This window comes from Nannospalax galili, unplaced genomic scaffold, assembly GCF_000622305.1.
Source record: "Nannospalax galili isolate Female #2095 unplaced genomic scaffold, S.galili_v1.0 scaffold271, whole genome shotgun sequence".
NCBI lineage: Eukaryota > Metazoa > Chordata > Mammalia > Rodentia > Spalacidae > Nannospalax > Nannospalax galili.
Window position 1 is genome coordinate 3,675,214 of NW_008331789.1, and position 26,199 is coordinate 3,701,412.

A 26,199-nucleotide genomic window follows, 5' to 3' on the forward strand; every position below is an offset into this window, starting at 1 on the left:
GTTCCTACCTTGGGCTCCCTGATGAACTGTGACCTGGGAGATGTAAGCTGAATAAACCCTTTCCTCCCCAAGTTGGTATTGGTCAGAGTGTTTTGTCACAGCAGTGGAGAAACAAACCAGGACAAAGGTTAAGGAATTTGCCTATTGTCATTCATTTGTGTGAATTTGGGACAATAATCTATTCATTATGAGCCTTGATGTCTCCCTCTGTAAAGGGATCACAGCCAGAAAATGAAGAGATGCTGGTGATGATATACAGTAAAAGGAAGCTTTGAGATGTGGCTGCCAGAAACAGGGGTAGGTTCCATCTGAAGTTTTCTCCTTGAGATCCTGGCTAATTTCGAGAATATGGATTTAAAGTGCATAACCAGTGAGACCTGGAGAGGTCTTTGCAAAGGCTGATATACACTGGTCAGTCATGTTCATTTCTACTGTAGGCTTCATGGGACTGTGTCTCCTGTAGTAGCACCTGTGACATCCATGTCACTGAGAGCCAGGGAATGATAAGATGACGACAAATGAAAACGCAGTGGCTTGGATGGGCGTTGGTAAAGTGTCATATTCTCCAGGTTGTCCAGTCACTAAGGTGAATTCTGATGTCAAGGAGGTGGTTTAGAGTAGCTGGTAGGGAAAAGCATAAGCTGCCCTAGCAGTGTATCACAACATAACCCACTTCCAACATGCAAGCCATAACTACCTGGATTGTACAAATGAATGGACAGCAGTGCCTTACTGCACAGTCAGTAAAACTCTAAAATCTGTATCCTGCAGCATGCTACCCAGTGGTCTTTCAAGATTCTTGTTCCCTGTCTCATATCACAAGAATACAGGATAGACTTGTCTCCAGAGTCTTCGCGGTGGGCCATTTTGCAATTCCCAGAGTGGAAGGGAATAGAGTCCCTTGTATGTGCTGTGGTGAACAGGACTAACAGGCTGTGCGGAGAAGCTTCAAGACATTTCACAGTGGAGGATGTTGTCATAGTTAAAACAGCATGCCACAATCAAGAAGTGCTCCCTATCTCTGAGAAAAGCCAACCTCAGGACTAAGCTTAAGCTTAAGTTCTTAATAAGGCTCATACTGCTTCACCTGAAAACCATCCCTAGGAGTCAGAACCCTGAACTGAGCATAGTGCTGCTTGCTCAGTTTTGAATTTTTCCCATTTGGCGAGCTGCTTTCTTCATGGATGACTTCTCAATGGGCTTCAAGGTTTGACTCATTCATATTGGTATATCCAGTATATATCCAGTGCATTCTGCCCCTGGTACCGTAGGGATATAGCAGTGAATCAGAGGTGTAGTCCCATCCTTCAGCTAGCCTGTGATCTCACAGGGAGAATTAACAGGAAAATAGCTCAATCCAATGAGACCTGCAGAGTGGTACCACCTAGCAAAAAGAATGGAAGAAACTCTGCTACACAATGCTTTCTTCAAAAGAGTCCAACAGAGGAAGGTAGTGACAGTCCAAGTAGGTAGAACCTGGTGAACTAAACCTCAGAAACAAGACAAATTTAGCCTGTACAGGAGAGTACTGTGCTCCCCAAACCAAGAGTGTACCTCATTCCAACATGTACGGTGGGCAGTCAGGGCACAGAAAGAAATATAATAGAATGAAGCAATACAAAAGGACATGGCTTTGGAAAAAGATGGCCCAGTGGATCAAGCATTTGCTGTGTAAATGTGAGGACCAGACGTCATAGGTCCAGCACCCACATAAATGCAAGCCAAGTGTGCTGGCCCATAGTGCTGGAGAGGCAGAGACAGGGGTCCCTAGAGAAACTAGATTAGCCAAATCCGAGAGCTCTGGGTTCAGTGAGAGAACCTGTCTCAATATACGAGACGGAGAGTGATCAAGGAAGATATGCAACATCAACCTCTAGCCTACATACACACACACACACACACACACACACACACACACAAATACGCACACACATGCACACACATTCACACACATGTAAACTTGCATGCATGCTTGTATCTGTGAGAAAGAAAAAAGATGAAGGACAGAAATAAGCAAGTGCTGGGCCAGGTATGAAAGATCCCTGCATATTAAGGAGTCTAGGCTGTCCCGAGGCAATGGGAAGTCACTGAACTATGAGTGCACTTAGCTAGATGCTTTGCCCAGATAAGTACGTGAGGTCACCTTTAAGATCTATTATTTGAACTATCCCCACAGATGCTTGCACTTTCTCTGTTAAATGCTACCCTGAAAAATAAACCCTTTAATAATCAAATAATAACCAATTTCCTTTTTGTAGCCTTTATTCACAAAATGGCATGGGTCTAGCAAAACTTACATTGCTCATTTCCAATGCCAATGGTATCATGCTGGTGTGTACAACGTTAGATCAAAATGCAAGGGACCCATAACTTCCTACCTATACAGTGAAAGAGGTGATTCAAACTGTATGATTGATTGATTGATTGATTTTGGATTCAGATGTTCATGTTTCCTTATCAAAGCCTCAGGTTCTTCATAAAATTTGTGTAATAAATCACTGAAAATATTTGAAGAGATAGAATTATCACAAAACTTAATCCAGAAATGTCATTTGTAGGGCTAGAGAAGGTGCAGGGGTTAAGAGCCAATACTGCTCTTGAAGAAGTGCCATAGTTTGATTCCCAACACCCATGTTGGGCATCTCACAACTGCCTGTAACTCCAGCGTCAAGAGATCTGATGTCCTCTTCTGGCCTCCAAGGGCACTTACACTCATGTGCACATACCCACATATATTTACACATAATTCACATTTTACGTAATTATAAAAATAAAATAAAAATGAAATGTCAGTTGCTAACATCCTCATTTTTGTTGATTTATTTCATTCATTAATTCACTTCTGTACATAAAATAAATTTTATAATATATGCTGAGGCTAATAACATGTTATGGATACATGTAGATGGTAGCATAGCTATCAGCTCACATAATTTTAGAAAACATTACATTTTCATTTAGTGAGGGTGGGTGGGTATGTATCTGTGTCTGTGTGCTTGTGCATGTGTGTCAGCACCATGGTTTGCATGTGGAGGTCAGAGGACAAACATTTCAGGAATTAGGACAGGCTTGGTGGCAATTGCTTTACCTACTGAACTGCCTCCTGGTCCCTCACATAATTACTGTTGTGTGTTCATGTAAGACTAGCTAGATTCTAGTCACTAATCAGAAATTCATAATTCAGCACAATTTTATGAATGTTATTTTTAGTTACAGTGGGTGCTGGAACATTTGTGAGATACAGGCAGAAAAGAGCCCAGAGAGCAGCAACGAGCGGGGCTTGTTTCTGCCATCGCACTACTAGTTTGAAGATATTTCCCAATGTTTGGTCAAATTCAGAATCTTAGCGATTTAATTTACTGTGAAATTCTTTCCTCTGTGGGATAAAATCATCATGCTTTACAGGTGCATAATGGAAAGTCTGATGGTAGTGGAGGTGGTTGGAAGGGTGGGCGTTAAGGTTGTTAAACATACACAGTGGGTTACAGCTTCCAAGACATACCTGTGGCATACTGACTATAAATGCCACCATATTGCCATCTTCCAGACTCTCTGAGCGCCTCTTACACTGGCAGCACCTTGGTGATCATTTAAAGTCACTTATTCCATGCAATTAAACCGTGTGCTTTTCTATGCTTTTCACTTGGCGTGTCCTCTTGTCCTCCAGCTTTCCTCCAGTTACTCTCCATGAGAGGTATTTTACCAAACTCATAATGGTCATCATTTATTTATTTACTTCAACAAATTTTTACTGAGTGTGCACTCTGTGCTAGAGGTACAGGAGTGAGTGAGTAGCTAGACAAAGGCCCTCCTCAGAAATTATATTCCACTCATCCGTTTGGCTTTAGAATGTAGCAGTGGCAGTGTTTGGGTCTGGTTAAAAGTGTGTAAAGATGGTACAGAAAATGAATGGGACAAAAGCTCTCACTGATAGAGCACAAGTTAATGAGAACTGGGACTGTTGTGTAAGATTACAAACTTGAAGGCGGTAGGATTTTATGACATTATTTTGGTATGACTTGAGATCTCTAAAATGATATGGGATTCTTGGCATGTAGAGATTTGAGTGTCTTCTCCATTAACAATTGCTTCTATTCCACATCAGATTCATAAAGTCCTTTTAACTGTCTTTGTAATTTGGTATGAATACTAACAGAGAAAATTAAATACCACTGCACTGTTAAAAGCCATGAAAATTTTAATCCGGGCATATTCAACCTATTTCTACTCCTGCCTTTTTTAAACCTATTAATAGTTTCTATCTTTAGTAAAAAATTGAAATAATGTTTCATTCAGACTCCCACAGCAGGCTAATCGATGACTATTGTTGTTGACATCTTGTCAGAATCCCAAAGTATTCTGAAGATTCCAGGGACTTTGGATGTGGAAGGAAAATCACAGTATCACTATTTTCCATGACACAAAGAATTCCTTTATCTTAGTGACCTGTTCCTTGCTTCTGTTTCTTTTTTTATCTTTTAAAGCATGTGTTTGGTTCATTTATATCATTTAACCAATAGTTAGTGCACATTTCCTAAGTGACCAGCAGTCATAGTTTTTGTTTGTTATCTCTTGAAATATATAAACCAATCTGTGAGTCTACTAGTCTACTGTGGTTCTCCAAATAGCATCTAAAATCCAAGTAGCCTTCTTTGTCACAAAAAGCAGGTTTTGTGGCTGTGTGAGGTGAAGGAAGTTCATGACAGGAACCTGTTTGAATAGATTTGTTATTTTGCTTCCTAGTTGTCATCATTTGTCTTTAAATCAAAGCATTTTTACTTTAGTGTTGAGAGGAACTTAGTAATTCTTACTGTGAATTTGACACAACTGAGGTCATCTAGGAAGAGAGATTCACCACTAAGGAAGTGTGTACACCAGACTGGCCTGTGTCTGTGTCTGTGAGGGATTGTCTGGGTCGGTGATTGATATGGGAGGTCCCAGCCCATTGTGGACAGAACCATTCCTAGGCAGGTGAGCCTAGGCTAGGTAAGACAACTAGCTGAGCGTGGTCCTGAAAGCAAGTCATTAAGCAAGTCCTGCATGGTTCTTGCCTCCAGATTTCTGCCTTGATTTCCTGCCCTAATTTCCCTAGAAGTGATGGAAGTGTAAGCCAAATAAACTCCTTCCTCTCCCAAGTTGCATGATATTCCCCATGTTGACTACAGACATTAAAATATACATTTAGAGTCCTTTCCGTGATGTTCAAAGTGCAGGTGAAATTGTCATCCATGTTTTTATGTGCTACCTTGATTTTTTTCCTTTAATTTTTTTTTCTGCCACAACTTCTCTGGTAAAAGAATGAAATAAAAGAATAAAACCCTTCCAAAATCCCATGAAGCTAAGAAAAAGTAAAATCAAAGATATGCATTAGCAGCTTGGAAAAACAAGAGGGAGTTCTGGGGGTTATAAAACATACGCCTGACAACTGATATTATCCACTAGTGAGATATTGTTCATATCTCCACAGCCTGAAATTGCAGAAATCATCACCCTGGTTATCAATTCATACATGCTAACAATGGCCTGGTGGCTCCAGGAATTACCTCCTTGGATTGCTGCAAATCCCTCACCTCCAGCCAATTCATCATCCAAAGTCCCCACTCTAATGAACCTTGGGTAAAGAACAGCACTCAACTGTATTTTAACATGTTAAGTGGCATTTGGGCAGTCTCAGGAACCTAAGTGTTTGGGAGCCTTAGAAAAAGGACTGAGTTTCAGAACTGCTTCCCCAAACACTCTCATGATGTGGCCCTCTTTGTACCCTGCAGTGTAAAATTCAGATATTAGTCTTCTCAGCAGAAATGCCACCATGGGAGGCTCCCACTTTGGTAACGCAAGTCCCCTTGCTTGGAGTGTGCACCTGGTGTCACCAGCAGGGTGAGCCCTGAGGAGTTTCTGGCAGGATGAAGCCAGTCAGCATGCTGCCTGGTTGTTGGTAACAGCAAAAAGGGGGAGAGGAGGTTCGTGTTTATTTTTGTTTTTGAGATCCCATCTCCTCTCCCAGGCGCTCTGTCACAGAGGAGTCCAGATAACAACTGCAGGCTACAAGACCTTGATCCAGTACTTCAAGCTACGATCAGTGGGCCATTCCTCTCTGCTGAGCAGACTCGTAACCTGCCAAGCACAACAACGTAGCACGTTCATTCAAAAACTGTGTGTTGGGGCTAGAGAAATGGCTCTGAGGTTAGGAGCATTGGGTGTTCTTGCAGAAAACCTGGGTTCGATTCCCAGCACCCACATGGCAGCTAACAACCATCCATAACTCTAGTTCCAGGGGGACCTGACCCCCTCCTCTGTCCTCTGTGGGCACTACGTGATAAGGGTGCACTTACACTCAGGTATAACACTCATACACATAAAATAAAAATAAACTGTGTGTTATTGTCTATGTATATGCATATAGGTATGGATACACATATTTTTGCACCATATATCACACACATGCACATATATAACAGATGCACAGCTGTTTGTTGGATGCTGGGTACTTTAACAAATAAATCCTATGAATGCAACTGCACACAGGGCAGATGGGGTGCTAGTCCTTTTGGAACCAACATAGTAAGAGGTCATAAAGACAATTCAGTGTTGCTGAATGTCCTGAAGGACAGACACTGCCTGCATCCAGAGTAAATGGAAAATTAGTTTTTTAACTTTATTTTTTATTTTATGTATATGAGTGTTATGCCTGCATGTGTGTAAGTGCACCTGTGTCATGCAGTGCCCATGGAGGTCAGAAGAGGGCATCGGATTTCCTGAAACTGGAGTTACAGACAGTTGTTAGCTGCCATGTGGGTGTTTGGATTCAAACCCGAGTCTTCTGCAAGAATAGCCAGTGAGTGCCTCTTAACCACTGAGCCATCTATCCAGCCCCCTAGATAATTATTTAAAACATCAGACCCTGATCACATCCCCAGTCCTCTTGAACCAGATACTACTGAGGACAAGTTCCGAGAATCATTATCTGGACATCTCCCCAGTGCAGTCTAAGTTTGAGAACCATAGCAGGAAATGGAGGCTGTTCATGGAGTTCACACACCTTCTGGCTGTGCAGATCAGAAGGTACCACTGAGGAAGTAGTTTTTAGGTTATCAAGAGAAAGAATAGTCCAGAAAAAGCAAGCAAGCAAGAACATCCAACAAGGATATTTAGCATCAGAAAGTTAGAAAGACTGTGGGAAGATTTTTCTCAAAGTCGGTCAAAGACCCATGGCGACTAAGTGTCCCAGCAGACAAGAGACCCATGCTTCTTCAGTTTCTAATGCTTTTCATTTAATAGACGTCTTCTGTGACTCATAGCATTCTGATTAGATGCATATATTAGTGTTATTTCCTTTTCCTAAATAGATACATTTCCCATAATGACAACCATCATAGGAACCTGAATCGGTATTTGAGTACATTGCAAGAGCCAACCTTGGATCCAGAAACTTCCATGTATAACTCTTAGGGTGGTTGAATCTCCCTGACCTCATGCCATGCTCTGAGTCCTTGGTGGTTTCCACCAAAGGCATGGATGATCTCACAGTTCCTATACAGAACCATCTTATATCTTAAGAGAGTAAAATGTCAACACCCACCCACTAACAGCCCATTTCTTCATTGGGTGTAACTGCTGCTTAATTTTATGTTTGTTCAGGATCCAGTTTACTGAGGTCAATTAAAGTCAGGGGGAGTTGTCGACTTGATTTAGTAAAATTGAATTCTTTGTCTACCTTGGGTTTATCTCCTTGGGCTAGGCTGTCATTTGAATTTTATGTTTTTGTCCTTAATTCTTGTGACCATTTTGTTTTTCTGGGGAGTTTTTTTCAGGGTACTGCTTGCCCTATCTGTTTGCAAAGAAGGTGTTTGTTTCTATAAAGTGCTTGTCCTGTCCAATCTCCATCATCTTTATGGGCTTGCATCCTGTCATTGCGGCTCATGTCTGGCTGCGGTTTGTTATGTTTTGACAGGAGTTTGTTATAAAACTGAGGATCACGTCTGGCTTTGCCTTTCAAACTTTCTTCTTTACGGTAGCCATAAACCTATGCTGCTAAAATGTTCCCTCTGGAGAGAGTGAAATTCTGATAACAAAAGCCCTGGAATAAAGGAAATGGGATGGGGGAGTGGATGGAGATGGAGAATTTTGAGGAGTTGTTATTAAAGGAGCTGGGTACATACTGGCCATCACTCAGATACAGCTTATGCAAAGAATACCAAAAGCTTCTGAAGATTTGAGAAAAGAACAACAGATAAGCTGTAGAAATCTATCTAGATTACCCCACCTTCTTGCTTTTAATCTTTGGGATCATGGACAAAGTGGGAGACAAGTAAAGAAAGTTAGTCCTGGGTTTGTCCAGACAAAGGAAAGTGAAGCATGGGCCATGCACTGCGGAGTCGGAATCTTCTAAGACAGCTGCCTTGCAAACTCATTTACAAAAATGCTTAAAAGTACATTGTTTTTATTAATATATAGAGAAGAGAATGCAGGTTAGGTTTGTAGGATTCTTGATCTATAGTTTAACCTGTGTTTCTTTCTTCACTAAACATATATTGAGTCCATGTCATAAGGCCCAGACTGTGCATCCCTATTTGGTACCGTGTCCTGAGAGTTTGTCTTCAGCACTGTGTGCACCCATCTATGTTAATTAATCCTCAGAGTTGGCTGAAAAGATATTATTGCAGTAGTCTCCTACCTGGAGTCAACAGAAGACTGAAAATACTAACTAGAAACTTCTAGAAATAAATAATTCATAAGTTTTTAATTGTATTCTTTTCTGGGTTGCATGATGAAGTTATATACCATCGCACTGTGGCCCATTCAGGTGGAAAATCGTCATATTGTGCTGTGTGTCTGTTATATATGCTACGTGCCCCTTAGGCACTTCGTAACAGTGTTGGTTATGAGACTGACTCACTCCCTAGCCCAAGGCTTATGTAAAGTAACCCTTGGTAGTAGCCTGACACTGTCACAATCTGTGTGTGTATCATTCACATCAGGTTTCCTCACCACATAGACACTATACAATATCACGTCACAAGAAGGCTGAGTACAATAAAGTATTTCAAGAAGTAAACCACATTCACACAATTTTTGCCATTATATATTGTTGAAATTGTTGTATTATTCCTTAGTACTAGTTTTCTACTGTAATTTATAAACTAAACTTATTCATAAGTGTGTATGTAGAGAAATAACAATATAGAGAGAGTTCAGTACTATTCACAGTTTCAGGAATCTACTGGTCCTGGAAATGAATCTTCCACAGGCAAGGAGGGCCCCCACACTCTCCCAGCATCCCCGTGAAGCTGACACTGTTCTCATCTCTAGTTATTGGATAAGAAGGCTAGAGTGATTTTATTCTTTATTCAATATCACACAGTTACTCTAGGCAAAACTGAAACTTGAATTGACATTCAAGCCAGATGGGTCCAGGTCTACATTGCTTGACCCCAGGCCCACTCCAAGGAAGGGGTCAGAATTGGTGAGGTCTGGTGCAGGGAAATCCAGGAGTTCCTGCAACTTTCCACCAATTTTCGTAGCACTGACAGAGAAATAGAGGAGATGGAGAGAGACAGAGCTATGCTCTTCCTTGTTTAGTCATCCTGTTCCTGATTCCTGAGACCTGTTAGACACCTAACAACCTCTAACTCCTCATCAGACAGTGCCCGGCACTCCGAGATGATAGAGTGAAATCCTAAAGCATTATATGATCTTACGGATTGAGGCACAGCCCTCTCATTGAAAGGAAATGGAAGCTTCAAGCAAAAGATAATTAGATAGTGGTGGGGAGTTAGTGGGTTTTGAGGGATATCAACGGGTGTGCGCAAGCACTGATCCCTAGGTGCTTGGTCTTTGCCCATTCCATGTCCCACAGCATTGTCTCTTGCCTGCATCCTTGGGCTTTGCTGAAAACTCACACTTAGAATGTCAGCCCCATCAGCTCAGCCCCAGCAGCTGGTGCCGGGCAGTTTTATCAGATGGTTGGACACAGTCGGCTGTTCTGTTGTGCTGCCAGGAAGTCTATGCAACATTTAATTCTGTCAGAATGGCCATTTCTTTCCTTGTCGACACAGTCTAGGGTCAGAAGCACAGCCCCCAGTGGACTTGTGTGGAATGTGAATCTCACCCTCTTTTACTGCTTCCCATTTCCACGGACTTTAACTTCCCTATAAAATGCTGTTGGAATGCTGACTTGGACTCTTTTTTGGTTAAGCAGTGTGCTTTCCATATGGAATTTGGATGTTTGTGAATTGTACACAAAAATAAGAGACAGGCCCTGTCAACTCTAAGTAATCTCAGATGGAAGAAGGCATTGTTTCTTCTTGAAAAACTCAAAGCCAGCCTTAGCCTTTCAAAACAATTGATTTCTGAACAATAAATGTTCATACTAGAACACTTAGATACGAGAATCCCAAATAGGAACCCTAAAGCTCTGGACTGGAGAGATGACTCTGCAGTTAAGAGTACTTGCTGAATTGACTTCCTGTACCCACATCCTGCTGCCTGTAATTCCAGCTCCAGGGGACCCAACACCCTCCCTCTGTGTGTGCACATACACACATGTAAATAAAGAATTAAAATGAAATCTTCAAAAAAAGTAAAAATAAAAGTAAAAGCCTTGTGATAGTTTGAATGAGAATGTCCCCCATAGGTGCCAAGTATTTTGACATTTTGTCCCCAGTTAGTGGCGCTGTTTTGGGAGGCCTTACATGGTGTGGCCATGTTGGAGGAAGCATGTCACTGGGGGCAGGCTTAGAGAGTTCTTAAGCCTTGCTGGATCTCAGTTGCTCTCTTGCTTCCTGTGCCTGCTTGAAGATGTGAGAGCTTAGCTTCTGCTCCTTCTCCAGCCTCCTCTGCCGCCATGCCTCCCCACTATGGTGGACTGTAATTCCCTTGGAACTGTAAACGCAAATAAATTCTTCCTTCTTTAAGTTGCTTTGGTCGGTGTTTCTATCACAGCAACAGAAAAGCAACTAATATAAGCCTGCTTTCTTCTTCTTGCTTACTTCCTCAGCCCTGAGTGGCCTTACTTCTAGGTAGGAAGTCCGCGTGTATGCACAGCAGGTTTAAGTTTGGTAGGCTACCCAAATAAACGGGCCAAGTCCACATTCATTCATTTGCCAAACATCTCCTAAGTAGCTATTTACATCACAAGTTTATTGTGATCTGGAAATAGTCCTGAAGTGTTCTGTCTCCTGGAAACTGTGCTGAAAGACAGTAAGATTGGCTATTACAACTCAGTGGACTGTCTTAAAGTCTGTTCCCAGAGAAGGTGTTAAGGGAATGGTAAGATAATCAGCATGGATTTAGGCAATGCCAGGTTCTGTGCTGACTGTTGTATACATCTATGATATTAGTACATGTAATTGCTGGCTAAATTGGTTGTTATTGACCCATTTGGCAAATGAAGAAACTGGAGGTGAGAGGGCAAGAGTCATTTGTTCAAGGTCAAAAATGACTAAGTGGCACAGCCAGTACGTGAAGATTGGTGCACAGCTTGCACAAGTTCATGATTGCTGTTAAGAGTACAAAGGAGGCCATGGGAAATTTGAAGGACAAAGGACATTTCACAACCAGAAGACATTATGCCATAAGGCTTGAGGATACCTAAGAGTTTGGATAAAACAGGAGAGTGTTGTGAACACCTCAGATGTGTAGCAATGCTAAAGTAGAAAGTGATGAGATGGAACTGAGAACGGGTAGAGGCAACTTCTAGCTCACTATTGAATCCTGTAAACTTCTCCTTCTACTCCAGAACCCACTGCCAAGTGTTGTGTTTAAAAAGAGCCTATTTCCAGCACTCGGGAGGCAGAGGCCAGCAGATCTCTGTGAGTTCAAGGCCAGCCTGGTCTACATAGTAAGTTCCAGGACAGCTGGGGCTACAGGGAGGCCCAGTCTCAAAAAAAAAAAAAAAAAAAAAAGGTCTATTTCAGTGACCACTTAGAACCTTAGAAGGAATGTCTGATATGATATCCAGCCCTTCAGAGGGCCAAGTTTTACCAGTCTGCCTTACCTCCCTCAAAAAAAAGGCTGTTGATGGCTGGCTTGGATTAAGTTTAAAATCACACACACACACACACACACACCCTGCTTCTCCAGCAACATCTCACCCAGATTAAATGTGCCGATATTAAAATGCAAAATGGAATGACTTGGGTTGTGGGTCCCATCGGGTTGGGTTTGAGAAAGCATGGTAAAACATGCTGAAATCATTTTATGAGAATTCTTGAAATCTGGCACATTTGAAAAAATTTTAAAATGGAACATTTTTTCACTTCTCTGATCTAGAACATTTTACCTTCAGTTAGGTCAGAGGGTTTGAGGTAAAATGCTGGAAACTAAGGGAAACAGTTAATGGAGATGGTTCAGCTACATCAGGAACCAGGAAAGCCGATGTCTGTGACAACCTGATCTTATTGCCAACACATGATCCTTGACACTGTGTAAGAGGCAAGCTCTATGATCTAAATGGCAAAAGTTTTAAAATTTGACTATAGTAATGTTATATAACAATTTCCTCTGAGAGAAAAGCTTCCATCTTGGAGGGAAGCTTAGTAAACAACAGGATGTTCTATAGGAGCTAAACAAATCAATACTACAGGAAGTTCCTGAAATTCACCAGGTTCACTAGGCCCCTCCCTCCCCAAGCATCTATAAGTCCTAAGGACTGTGAGGGGCACCACAAACAAGAAGCAGAGACCAGCCAGGCTGTCCAGAAGAGGCTCCGACCAACTGTGCTACCTGGAAAGGACACTCCAACCTATTGAGCTGTCTGCAGTTGTGTAGTAGGCACCAGGTTCCCAGCTTAACCATGCTGGGTAGGCTTTTGGTCATGCAGCTGCCTTTGCATCATTTCTGCTCCTGTAAGGAACCCCTCATCCCCGCTCCTATAAGTAACTCCATCAGCTTCTTGGTTCACCAAGTTGGACTTCGGTGGCATCCTTACTTTGGTGTGCTGTTTGTTCCCTATCTAGGGTGAGTAGACATCTGTTTGTGTCTCCCCAGGAATAGTGTCACAGAACAAGGAAGTGTTGGTGAGGTTGGATGGAACAAGTTCATGAGCACTGATGTGGGTGTAAATCTGTAGCAGCACTTCAAAGAGCAACTGCTGGTGTCTAGTAAAAACAAAACAAAGTCTTTCTTCTCTCAGTATCTACAGTGCTGAAAAAAGAAAGGAAAATCATACTCTGTATCCTTCAATGTAGAAACTCTAAATGCTATGGGAAACAGCCATACTCAGGCGGTGTTTTAAAAAAAAAAACTCTGAATTATAGACTGGCTAGATGGTTTGGTAGGTAAAAGAACTTGCTACATAAGCCTGATAACCTGAGTTCCATCCCCAGATGAAACAGATCCACAAGTAAGAAGCTGGATGTGGTGGGGTACATCCATAATTCCAGCCCTCCTAAGGCAAGATGAGATGTGGAGGTGGGAAAATGACCAGAAGCTTGTGGGCCATCTAGCCTGGACTACAGAGTTGACAATTAAAGCTAACTACTATATGTGTATACATATATACACATTTATGTTTATATGTCGTTATGTTTATATATGTAATTAAAACATGAAGGATGTTACGTGGCATATTAACATTAAAGGTGGCCTGTGGCCAGGTGAAACTACTGAGCTAGTTTATATCAAGTTGGCGGGGGGAACCTTACTCTTACTAGTAACTACATTAATGTTAGAGGTTTGAACAAATAAACCTTGCTGTTTCCGTGGCATAACACCATAGAAAAGTATTTTTTTATTCCAAAGTTCAAGTTCATTTTACCCAGATGTGACAACTGCCCTCCTGTCCCTGGTGAGCCTCTGGGGACCATACCATGGCTCTTTAATGTGAAGTAAAAGGAAAGGGAGGACTATGGTACCTCCTGCTCACTCCCTAGCATCTGGCTATCTCAGGTGGACGGCTTGGCACCTGTTACACATAGCACCATTTTACAGGCCATGTGTAAAGGCAACTCTCCCTTCTGGATGTCCATTCTGTTACGAACAATGCAAGCAATGTCAGTGTCCTTTGAACTCTGAGTGCACTCTGCCACAAAGCAGCCCCCGACTGAAAGTAGGGCCTGGATCATGGCTACAGATCAAGACAGGCCTAGAGAGCTCCTAGCCAGAGCATGAAACATAATGTGTTAATTTCTGTGCACACATTACTTATGTGATTAACAAAGTAATAAGGTGACCAAGTAAGTAGCTGAGAGTCAGGGTGAGGCACTAACCTTGGGTTTAATCCCCCGGGAGCACAAGAAAAAATAATAATACAACTAGAGCAGAATATAATCACGGATAACCCAATTATACTTATTAAATAATTGTCAGTATTTTAGACTTTATTTTTTCCACGTATGTTAAGTGTCATTCATCATCACTAATCAGGACCTAATCAGTGTTGCCATGAGTAGACAGCATTCCTGTTAAAATCAGGGAAATACATTAAATGTATTTCAGTATGGAACCAGCTATAGGTATGGCTTAAGAGCTATAGAAATCTTAGAAAGTGCTATTAGGCATCACTGATTTTAACTGTAGTTCTTTTCTGGCCCTGTCATTCTGATTTAGTTCACAGTACAACAGCTCACATAGAGTACTGCTTTCATTAATATTTGCTAAAGGATAAATAAGTTTATAAGCTAATTTTATGCAACAGTTTATATAGATATGGATATATATGTGTGTGAACAAGAGAGTAAGATTTATACTCAGTATGAATGTTGTCTAATATTTGAAAATGTATTAGTAGTTTTCTAAAACTGAATAGGAGTTGAAAAGGTGTTTGATCCAGTTAAATATCCATCAGGATTCAAGAGGCGAATATAGTAAATATGAGCACTGGAGGAATTTTCTTCCCATAAGTGATATTTCAAACCTTCAAAACAATACATAGAACTTCCCCTAATCCTGGAGTCAATCCCTGAACATATTAAGGGGAGAAAAGAATGCCCACTCGCTCTATATTTAATCTTTTTACTGGACCTTCTGTACTAACACTGCAGTAAGATGAGGGAAAAAAAGACATCAATGTATTGGGAAGAAGAAAAGGAACAAAATTATCAGAAGTCAAGGATAATAACACATCTTTGAAAAACAACTTTAAAAGTTATTCCAAAAACTATTGATATTAATCAAAGTATTCAGGTAAATGAATTTCAAATAGAAATATAGTAAACAAAATCATAGTACCATTCCACATATGTAAAATATTCAAAATTGTCCTAGAAACATAAGGCTTTCCTATCCCTAACACTCTATAGAACACTCCAGAATTCTTTTGCAGCAAAAATAGTTAAATAAATGGACAAATATATTTCTTAGCCTTGTATGGGAAGATTTTAAAGATGACAACTCTTTCGTTGTAAATTTCATTGAACTAATTTCCCTCTTCTTTGAATTTAATAAGATTATCTTAAGGCTTATCCTGAAGAATATAAAAGTAGTTGGGTTTGGTTGTGTACACCTTTAGTCACAGCAGTCAGGAAGTAGCAGCAGGTGGATCTCTGAGATCAAAGCCAGCCTGGTCTACATAGTTAGATCCATGCTAGCTTGGGCAACAGGGAGGCACTGTCTCAAAAAAGACCAAGAACAAAAACAGGAATAAACTATAGTTATAAAAGCTTTTTTTTATATTTTAGGGGCTGGAGAGATGGCTCAGCAGTTAAGAGCACTGACTGCTCTTGCAAAGGACCCAGGTTCGATTCCCAGCACCCACATGGCGGCTACGAACCACCCTTAACTCCAGTTCCAGGGGAATCCGACACCCTCTTCTGACCTCTGCAGCATTGCATGACACAGTTGCACTCACATACATGCAGGCAATACACTCCTACACATAATAAATTTTTTTAAGTTTTTATATTTTATTTTTTTAATTTTATATGTATAAGTATATTGCCTACATGTGTAAGTGCACTCTTGTCATGTAATGCCTGATGAGGTCAGGAGAGGGCATCTTCTGAGTTAGGAATTTGAGTTAGGAATGGTTGTTAGCTGCCATGTGGGTGCTGGGAATCAAACCTGAGTCCTTAGCAAGAACAGCCAGTGCTCTTAACCTCTGAGCCATCTCTCTAGCTCGTTATAAAAATTTTGACATAAAAAAATACAAAGGGTAGAAATAAATCTATCAGATATGAAGTGCATTACAAAGTTTCAGTAACAGAAAGAGCATTGCACTATCAAAAGGAGGGAGAGGGCTCTACTCGGCCGAGTAGTTCATCCTGACAAGATCCTCAGGTATGTCTATGTGACGCATGGTCCAGGCAGCAACCCAGATGATGGAAAACAAATGCACCACCCTCCTTAGACACATTGTTCCACTCCCAGCACCACTGTCTTCCCTCTGCCACATGGAGCCGACTGAAGTTTGCTCAGCCTTTCTCTGACACGTCACTTTCTCTACAAGCTATCTATAGCAAGAGCATGGATTTACTTCTAGAAGTCAGTAAAGGGTTTAAACTCCATACCCTAGGAAGAGGACTTCATTGCTCAGGACTTCTCCCTCATAGTACCCTGGATCAAGAGCTAAAGGATTTCTGCCCCAAAATGAAAGGCATACCTGTGAGAACAGAGCCTGTGTAATTACTGACAGAATCAGGATCAAAAACGTGAACATACACTGTTGTCAGGCACCAAGTAACAGGAGACCCAGATAGAGCAGATAGGGTGATGGTATTCATCTCCTTGCCCTTAATTAATACATTGATGGACTAAGGATTGCTTGATTGGAAGCTTCCTAAGAACAGAGATTGGGTTCACCTCGGTTATCGTTTCTCTGGTACAAGTGCTAAGTGCTGTGATTAAAGTCTCAGTCAAGTTATAATGAATTTGATGGGCATGGGGCTGGGGAAATGGCTCAGCAGGTAAACCTGCAAGTGTAAGATCCCTGCAAATGTGGATCCCCAGCACCCACATAAATGCTGGGTAGGTTTGGCAGCCCAACTGTGATTCCAGCACTCCGAAGGTGGAGATAAGGGTCCCAGGGGCCTGCTCTTAGGTAGACTATGCATATCTACCTGGACCAGTCAAGAGACCCGACCTTAATATTAAACAAGATGGGGAGCAATTGAATAAGGTTCCTGATATCAGGCTTGGACACACATACACATACACATGTGTGCCTACAGACATATGAATAAACATACACACACATACATGCACACTAGACACAAAGACATGAAAAAAAAACCAAAAACTTGATAGAAACTGGAAGAAAAAAATACATAGTAAGTTTTCTCAGCAGATCAAAGTTTTGAATGAAATTTGGGGATGATGTTGATGAATAGATACTGAATTTAGGAAGAGCAGAGTAGGCTCATCAGATTATATCTGTCATTGGCTAAAACCTTCCAATCTCAAGTCATTGAATAAATGGGAAACCCTTTGCACTGGCTTACTCTTTCCCTCACTCTTTCTCTGACCTCCTCTAGCACCATGATCTCTTGGACAGTGCACCTGTCACACTGCTTTCTTGATGACATCATAACCCACCAAGTACTTTCAATCCAAACTCATGCCTGTCTTGGGGCTATTGCTATTGCTGGATCCCAAGCATGGACCTCACTAATCATGAGTCTTCATGTGGGCTTGTTCAACCAAGACTCAGCTCCCCCTCCTCGGTGGCATGTCCTAGGCAGCTATGCTAAATTAGTCAGCCTTCTCTCGCCTCTACTGCAATCCTCTATGAAGTTTTCTGACACCTAGCACAATGTCTGACTCCTCACAGGCACTCGATAAACATACATGAAATGGATGGATCTTTGAAAGATCAAGAGAGATCATTAGAGAGAAGATATTTAAATAAAATTGCTTTGCTTGAGAAAATAGAAGAGTACTGTGTTAGGATGAAAACTCCCTCAGCGATGCTAGCTTGACTTGTTCTCCCTTGACCAAGGAAGAAGAACTCTGGCTTGAACCACATCCTCCCCATCAAAGTCTTATATTTTATTTCCTTTGTTTTGACTTTTTAATAAAAATTTTATTAATTCTTTGAGAATTTCATGCAATGTATTTTTTCTATTTTTAATTTTTACAAAAACTTTATTGAGAATTTCATACATGAATATAAGGTGTTCTGATCAAATCCATGCCCACTCCCTGCCCTCCAACATCCCCCCCCCAAAGAGGTAACCCCTGACAAATTCTTTCTTTCTCTTTTTCTTTCTTTTTTTCTTTCTTTCTTTCTTTTCTTTCTTTCTTTCTTTCTTTCTTTCTTTCTTTCTCTTCCCTCCTTTCTTCTTTCTATCATCTATCTGTCTATCTATCTATATCTATCATCTATCTACCATCTATCTATACATCTATTGTTTTTGTTGAGATAATTGCCAATAGGGAATAGGGATGTCGACTGCTCTGACTTCTTCCATGGTGAATAGGGACGCAGGGTGAGACAACTGGAGTACCCCTTCAGTGGGTCTATCTAAAACACTCCCAAATTGCATAACTCTTGTCTCTAAGGGGAGAAGTCGTCCAATCATGAATAGGAGATATGAAGGAGAAGTAAAGGCAAGAGTAATTAGCATTACAAGTTCTAGACAGGGAACTAGAAAAAAGTCAGAACAGGGCACTTTTCAAATGTTCATATGAGAGTCCATTGGAGTTTCTTGACAAGAGCTTCCCAAAGCATCCCTCTATTGGGTTCTTCCTCATTTTTCTTTTGTCTGCCAAGGCTGGACTAGTTAGTTGTGAAGAGTGGCTGGAAAGAGCTCATTCATTAAAGGAGTGCCAAGCAGGGTCACTGGACCCTCACCTCATACAATGTACTTGAGTCATATCCAGCCCCCTCCTATCAGATTCATCCCCACCCCCCTACCCCCCAACTTCATGTCCTCTTTATTTTTAAACCCATGGAGATCAAGTGGAGCTGCCCAAATACTCTTGGATGTGGGTCCGTCCCCTGGAGCATGGTCAACCTACCAAGGGTCACACCAGTAAAGAAAAAGGAGTCTCCTTCTGCCAGCTGCTGTCAGTCGCCAGCAGCTCCTCAGCTAGGGGTGGAACTTCGTGCCCACCTCCCTGTCTCCGTGCTGGGATTTTATCTGTCTTAGGCTTGTGTAGGTCTTGTGAGATTTTGACTATTTATAGTGTTATTTGTTGTAAGTGAAATCGTCAGTTTTGTTTTCTTCAATCCGAGGAACACCTTCATTTACACGTTAGCATAATGCATTCATGGCTTTCTGAATACAGATAAGACTAGAGTTTAATGAATCTGTGCTTATTACCTAATTTTACCATTGCACTGAAACAGAATCTCCATGTGGATCTGTGAAGCACAGCAGCTGTAGCAGAACTTTATAAATGACCTAGACTCGGGCATCTAATTCATTCATTAACATGTTTTGAAAAAATTTAAATATTTTAGAATAATCAGCTGTTTTAATATAATTAGTGTTGCCTATTAGAAACCCTGATGTGTAGTTGTGTAGTTCTCGCTTCAGTGTTGGGAAATCATTAGCTAAATAAAGAAACAGAAAGAGATTGAAGTCTGATAAAACGGGAATTGGGAGGTTTCAATCTCTTTCTGTTTCTTTTTAAGTTAACTGTCTTTGAAACATAGAAATTAAAGGCATTCAAAGTAGTAACTGACGGCCCCAAACCAAGAGGTCTTACAATAGTTTCTCAAAGGACTTAAAGCTCTTTAGAGCAATCAACATCTGTCCTTTCAAGCTGCAGATTGAAGAAGGGGTCTACTAATAGCTTAGAGTTGAAGATCGCAAGGTAAGGAGTAATTTGTCACTCTTCTGAAAGTATTTGCATACGCCCACTCTGCTGCACCCTCACAAAGGTTTTATTAGTATTTTAATGTTGTGCTTTGATTGCCAGTTTGAATATTTTCCCATGTGGTTGGTTCTGTGTGTGATTTTTCTCATGTGAATTGCCTATAAACATCCTTAAGAGTTGAGAAAAGCATTTCATAATAGTAGAGACAGAACACTCTAGACGATGGATTTTCTGCTTTGGGAAGAATGTGCTGAGTAGCTTATACCTGCTCAATGAGTTCCCTCCTTGTATCATGTGGTTCTGGCCCCACAGGGGCAGTGAGTACCTGTGGGGGCCCAGAGGTCAGCCTCTGGTGGTGTTCCTCGTTTACCTTGTGTTTTGAGACAGGGTCTCTCACTGGGACCAATATAGGCTGGCTGGCAAGGAAGCTGTCCAGGGATCCTCCTGTCCCTGCCTCCCCAGTGTACTATGGCTTTTCATATGGATACTAGGGAATCAAATTCAGGTCCCCTTGCTTGGGCTCCAAGTGCTTTTACCAACTCAACTATCTCCCTAGCCCATACTATTTGGTTTCCAAATACATTCCTCTCAGGTATCCCACTGCCTACAAGTAATACCAACAGGAAAGAGAAGCCAGGACCTGCTTTGATGCCCTATTAGCTTACCAGTCTCCACAGCAAGAACTTCTAGTATTTGGGTATAGGTCATAACAAGAGCTGAAAACTTTATAAAGGAGCTTAAGCACAGGTCTCAACATCCAAACCAGCTATGGAAGAGTTTTTAGCTACTTCCAGACCAAATATATTTACTTACAAGGAGAGTATTATTTAAACATGCTTTGTACACACTTCAGCCTATGAATAATTTAATACATGATTTTCTTTTTTCTTTCATGAACATATATATAAATAATATATAGTATATTTCAATTACCTAACATAACAGAAAATCTTCCTACATTTCCTGACTCTTCCCCCATAGTTCCAAACTTTGGGGATTTTGACTTGTATGTGTTAAAAAAAAATCTCTTTTATTATTTACTCTAATTTTAATCTCACTCCAAGAACATTTGAAGCATTCCCTGGGAATACTATGTAGATTCACGCATATCAATATTTAAATTATTTTAATTCCAGGGATTAAAGTGTAGATGTAAAGGGTAAGTTTAGCATATGTATGTGAATCTAAATAGAATCAAAACTGGTGTGGATGAGTTATGAGATCACCGAATCTAAAACTGAAATGTTTTCAGATTTTTAAAATAGTTTATGTTAGACTGTGCTGTGTGGTTACATGGTTTTTATACACTGAAAAAGATATTGCTGCTCTCAGTGCTTTGGGAATAATGAAATTGTACATTGGGCTCAGGATTCAGGAGAGATTGATGAACAGTTCAAAATCACAAATCCAATTTTTAAACTGTATGAATGATCACATTGTGTTACAGACCCTTAGATATCTGTTAATTCTCCTGAAAGAAATGAATCTCAAAGATAGGCGAAGTCTGTGTTCGTGCTTTCTGTACCACTGTGGAGTTCTACATCTCCTCCAAGCGTTGAATGTCCATGGAGGAGACAAATGGCTAAGCAGTGGGCTGGTGCAGGCACGTGAGAGTCTCTCTGTGCTGTGTCCTGTTCAGTGCGTTCTTTTTTCTTTCTTTCTTTCTTTCTTTCTTTCTTTCTTTCTTTCTTTCTTTCCTTCTTTCCTTCCTTCCTTCCTCTCTCTTTCTCTTTCTCTCTCTTTCTCTCCCTTCTCTTTCTCTCTCTTATTTGAGAAAGTGTGTCACTCTATAGCCCAGGCTGGCCTCAAACTTATGGCACTCTTCCTTCCGCACTCTCTACAAGTGTTGGCATTATAGGCATGAACTACAATAATGCTTACCTCTGCACATAATTTATATATTACATTGTACATGTGTGTGAATTATAGGATTTTTAATATCGCCTTTGAAAAATACAAACTCTTGGCAAGCATTATCTATATAGTAGGCTGAATAATAGCCCCCCAAAAGATGTACCTGTCCTAATTGCTAGCATTTGCGAATGCTGCCTCACATGGAGAAAGAATCTTTGCTGGTCTGTTGACTTTGGAGTAGGGGGATTATTGTAGATTATCTGGGTGGGCCCGGTGCTGTTGTTGGGATCCCAAATGTGGAATGGGGAGGCAGAAAAGGAAGAGAAAGAGAGACCTTACAAGGGCCCCACCTGCTCCACTAATTTTGCAGGTGGGAAAGGACTATAAACAAGGACTATAGATGGTGTCCAGATGCAGGAAAAAAAGCAAAACAAGAAAACTACCTCTTCCCCCAGCCTTCTGAAGGGACGTCACAGCTGCTGACACTGGCATTAGATGAACAAGACCTGTGTCCAGCTGTTGGAATTCTAAAATACGTCTGTGTTGTTTTTAAGCACTGCATTTGTGGTGATCTGTTATATACAGCAGCAGTGGGAAATCCGTACAGCCTCCAACACCTCTTTTCATCCCCTGCAGCTTCTCACGGTGTGTGTACAAAGAGAGACTCTGATACGCCTCCATCACTTCCCATTCTGTATCTGTGCTTGCTACCGTTTTCACGGTAAAGTAGTACAGCATTAATCCAGCTTTGATCAAGCCTTCAAAAATTGAAACCTAACATGGACTATCTCAAGAAAGAAGGGAGGAAGAAGAGGAGGAGGAAGAGGAAAAGGACGAGGAGGGGGAGGGTGGGGTGGGACACAGGTTCCATAAGTTAACCCTCAGAGGGGTGACATTGGTTTCTCTCCCAGCTCAGACAGGGGCCCAAACAGGTCCCCTGAGACTGTTGCTTTGCTTTCTCTCTGTGCGGGCTTCTATATGTCCACAATTTACAAGTCTTTAGTGGGAAAGCTACCCTGTTTACTTCAGGAAAGGATTCTGAAATTTCTTTCATTCATTCAAGGTTCTGCCCTAGAGAAATACCTTGTAGGGGACAGCTTATTTCTGTTTCCTGTGACACCAATATGAAGTAGCTAGCTCACTTGGAGCTCAAGGAGTTACTTCTAAGATGGCCTCACTCCTGGAAATTAGTGCTGGGTGCTGGCTAGAGGACTCTCCTCTTCTTCAGGTGACCTCCCCACATCTCCTGTCAGACTTCCCACAGTATGATACTCACGAGTTGCTCTGAATATAGTTCCCAAGCACTAAGATGGAAACTTCTAGGTCTTCCTAAAGTATAGCTCCAACTGACACTTGGAGGCCCTGACAGTTCTGTCTACTGAAGCAGAGCACAGAACCCAGTGCAACCTGAGGAGAGGCACCAACACATAACATGAATGAACAGCATGGTCCATGGCCATAGGCGTGGCACTCCACCTCAGTGGATGAAGGGGCTCTGTGCCTAATGACCCAAATCAGACCTGGTGAACATGGTAGGGCAGCCCACAAAGAAAGAGGGACCAAAAACAGATGTCAGCATTCTGTCTTTTCCTACAGCATTCGAAACTTCAATACACAAGGCTGTGTTTCACTCTAAGTCTATTTCCTCTATAACTTGCACGTTTTCTGGAACTGAGGAAGACATTGAGAATTTAGAATTAAAGTTAAGGAAACTTAAAACTTTTTTCCCATTCAACTTTTCTTAGACTAGAAATAAAAATTATGATAAAATATAGCATATTTTAAATATTCCTTTATAGTGCTATACAGAAATTAAACTGTATCTGATCTATGAAAAATAAACTATAATGTGACGAATCCAGTGGCAATTATTTGCCCTAACTTTTTTAATGTGACAATTCTTTGGATGTTATAGTGAAATATTTCACCCTTCGACTACATTTTTATGGTGTATATTTATTCTCAATAGTACAGATTCTGAATTGTCAAAATACTTGAGCTGATTTATGGTAATTAGCTTTAAGTTAGAACATTTGAAGTGCATTCAATTAATTTTATCTCTCTGGTGAAGTACAATAAGGTCTTCAGCATTATAAAGTTTTCTTTGGGATATTAGCTATGCATGTGTTTGAGGATGTGGACGACTCAAATTACTCTCATTTGAATTTTATCTTCAGAGAATGAGCATGCAATATTGAGGATTAGGCAGTATTTAGGAAATGTATGTATAAGGATTATTTGGGATAGAATCACCAAAGATCCTGGACTACTTATCACACACTTGTTGACTGATTTTACCTGCAGCAAATAAAGAAGCAATAACAACTGTATAAATTATTCAGAGACTAGCCACCCATATGGGTGTTTTTAAGGATCACTTCAGAGCACAGTTGGGCAGGATAGTCTCTTTATACTTATTTTTCCCAAGTCCATCTACAAAAGAGCTATAGATCCATATGGAATGGATTAACACTGATGCCTTTAAAATGAAATTAAATATTATAAAGCATTCAGGTAATGATGGGTGATCTTGCCCAGCTAAAACTCTCTTTGGTAGTTTATTTTAAATATTATTTTTGTCTTTTGGGGGGTGTTATATAGTGAATATGAGAGATTTATTTAAAACCATGGATTGCTTGAGAGTGATTTTTAGGACTTTGCCTTAAAATCTGCACATAGGCAAAATTCCCGATATTATTAGTTGGGATTTCCACTGTAAGAGGATTTCAGATGATTGCTGCAGTAGGGGCTTGTTCTGGGCTTGGAAGCATCATATTTCAGAAAAGCTACTCATGCAATTGCTCAAACACACAAGGAGTGGAGGAGACCAATTTAGACCAAGTGAAGGGGATTGCTTTCTCTTAAAATGGGCCCTTTACTGTAGTGAGATATTTTATCTATCCCAAAAGCAGATAGAAAAATAAGCATTCGTGTGGCTGGGTCCCCGTGTGGAAGGAAATCTTTAAAGCCGTTTGAGTCACAGTGTTGGAAGAGGCATATGATGTTTGCATAGATCCGAATACCTACTTACAAGCCCTGTGACTTTGAAACAGTCATAACTTTTTTCGCATTTTGGGGGCTTCCATTTATTATTCTCCTGAGTTTGTTCTGAAGATTACAAACTAAAAAGCATCATGGTATTTAAAATTTATACTCCTCCTAATAAAAACAAAACATATTGTTGAATAATTGATGTGTAAATAACATACTGAACAATTCAAGCACATTGGCTGTCTTTTTTTAAAAAAAAGTATGTTCATTCAAATTATATACAAAGTCCAAGGGTAAGCGTACCATCGCCATTACTTTTAAACTATTAATTTTACTGGTTTCAGTGGACATGAACCTTGGAGAGATGGCGGTCTCCATTTTTCCTGAATAGTTGGGGATTTGATTTTATTATTTACAACCCAGATGAGTCATGGCTGTTTAGAAAGAGAAACTGCCTCCTGGCACTGTTTGTAGAGATGACTGGATCCAGCTGGCCACTGTGTGGGTTCATGGTACTGGTTGGATATTTGTGTTCATGTTTGCTTCCCTGTGTTTCTCTTACAGCTATCGGCAGGACCCTCATCCCCCGTTATTTTAGCACTGTGTTTGAAGGAGGGGTGACTGACCTGTACTACATCCTCAAACACTCAAAGGAGTCCTACCACAACTCCTCCATCACGGTGGACTGTGACCAGTGTGCCATGGTCACACAGCATGGGAAGCCTATGTTTACCAAGGTAAGGACAGCTACACACATAAGAGGAAGAGTTCAGCTGCCTCTTAAACTGTGGCAGCTAAACCAGAGTGTTCTGTGCTCCTGCAAAGATGTCTTCTCAAGCTAAAAGAGAATCACTCAGTATCTATACTTTGTTATTTTGAAAACACTGAGCAGTCTTTCACCAAGTACACCCCAAATGTTATCTGGAAGACAGACCAAAACAGAGTGAAAGGAAGGACTTAGGCAACCCAGAGTTCAAAGGCTGTTTCCCCACATTCTCCAGATGAGGCAAGCAGCTCAGCAAAAGAATGCAGCTGAACCATGGAAGTTGCTGTTAAAGACAGAAGGAGGCCAAGGGGAGGGGAGGGCCCAGGCAACACCGAAGATACAGAGATTCAATTTAATCTTCTCTATGTTTTATCCCGGTAATCTTTGCCATGTGTGAAATACTCCCCCTCATGAGGCCACCAGGGAGCATAACGGATGCTCTCTTTATGTCCTCCTCCACATGGGACAATGAGTAAGAACTAAATACTTAAGTCATAGAATCTAACAAATGGAATTTTATTTTATTTTTGATGGTGCTGATGATTGAACTGAGGACCTTGCACATGCTCTGCCATTGAGCTAACCCTCTGCTACACAGAAACTTACTTTAACACTTGCTCATCAATATGAACTAAAGCTCCATGTGAAACTATTTTGTGATATTAATGATAACAGTCATCTCTTTTAGAACAAAACACAGATGACAGCCTTTTATAGTTAATATTGGATTGCCAGGGTTAATTACCCAAAACCAAATTATAAAACTGAAGAGGTATTACTTGTGCAATTTTGCTTCAAGAATAAAAATTAAGTGTTTCACATTGGTGTCATCCATTATGCTGGTACATTTCAGTGTTTCTCAGTTCCCATGTTGGCGTAGGAGGCCAGAG

The 26,199-nt window shown here is 40.9% G+C and overlaps 1 protein-coding gene across 10 annotated transcripts in view; it reads left to right on the forward strand.

The window, feature by feature from the left end:
* Ldb2 (LIM domain binding 2) overlaps positions 1 to 26,199 on the forward strand; it is a 375,355-nt gene that overhangs the window by 276,660 nt on the left and 72,496 nt on the right. For all 10 annotated transcript variants that reach the window (XM_008826878.2, XM_008826869.3, XM_008826874.3 and 7 more), the window contains exon 3: positions 25,108 to 25,280. In XM_008826878.2, the coding sequence (XP_008825100.1) occupies positions 25,108 to 25,280 (173 nt within the window). The remainder of the gene's footprint in view (positions 1 to 25,107; positions 25,281 to 26,199) is intronic.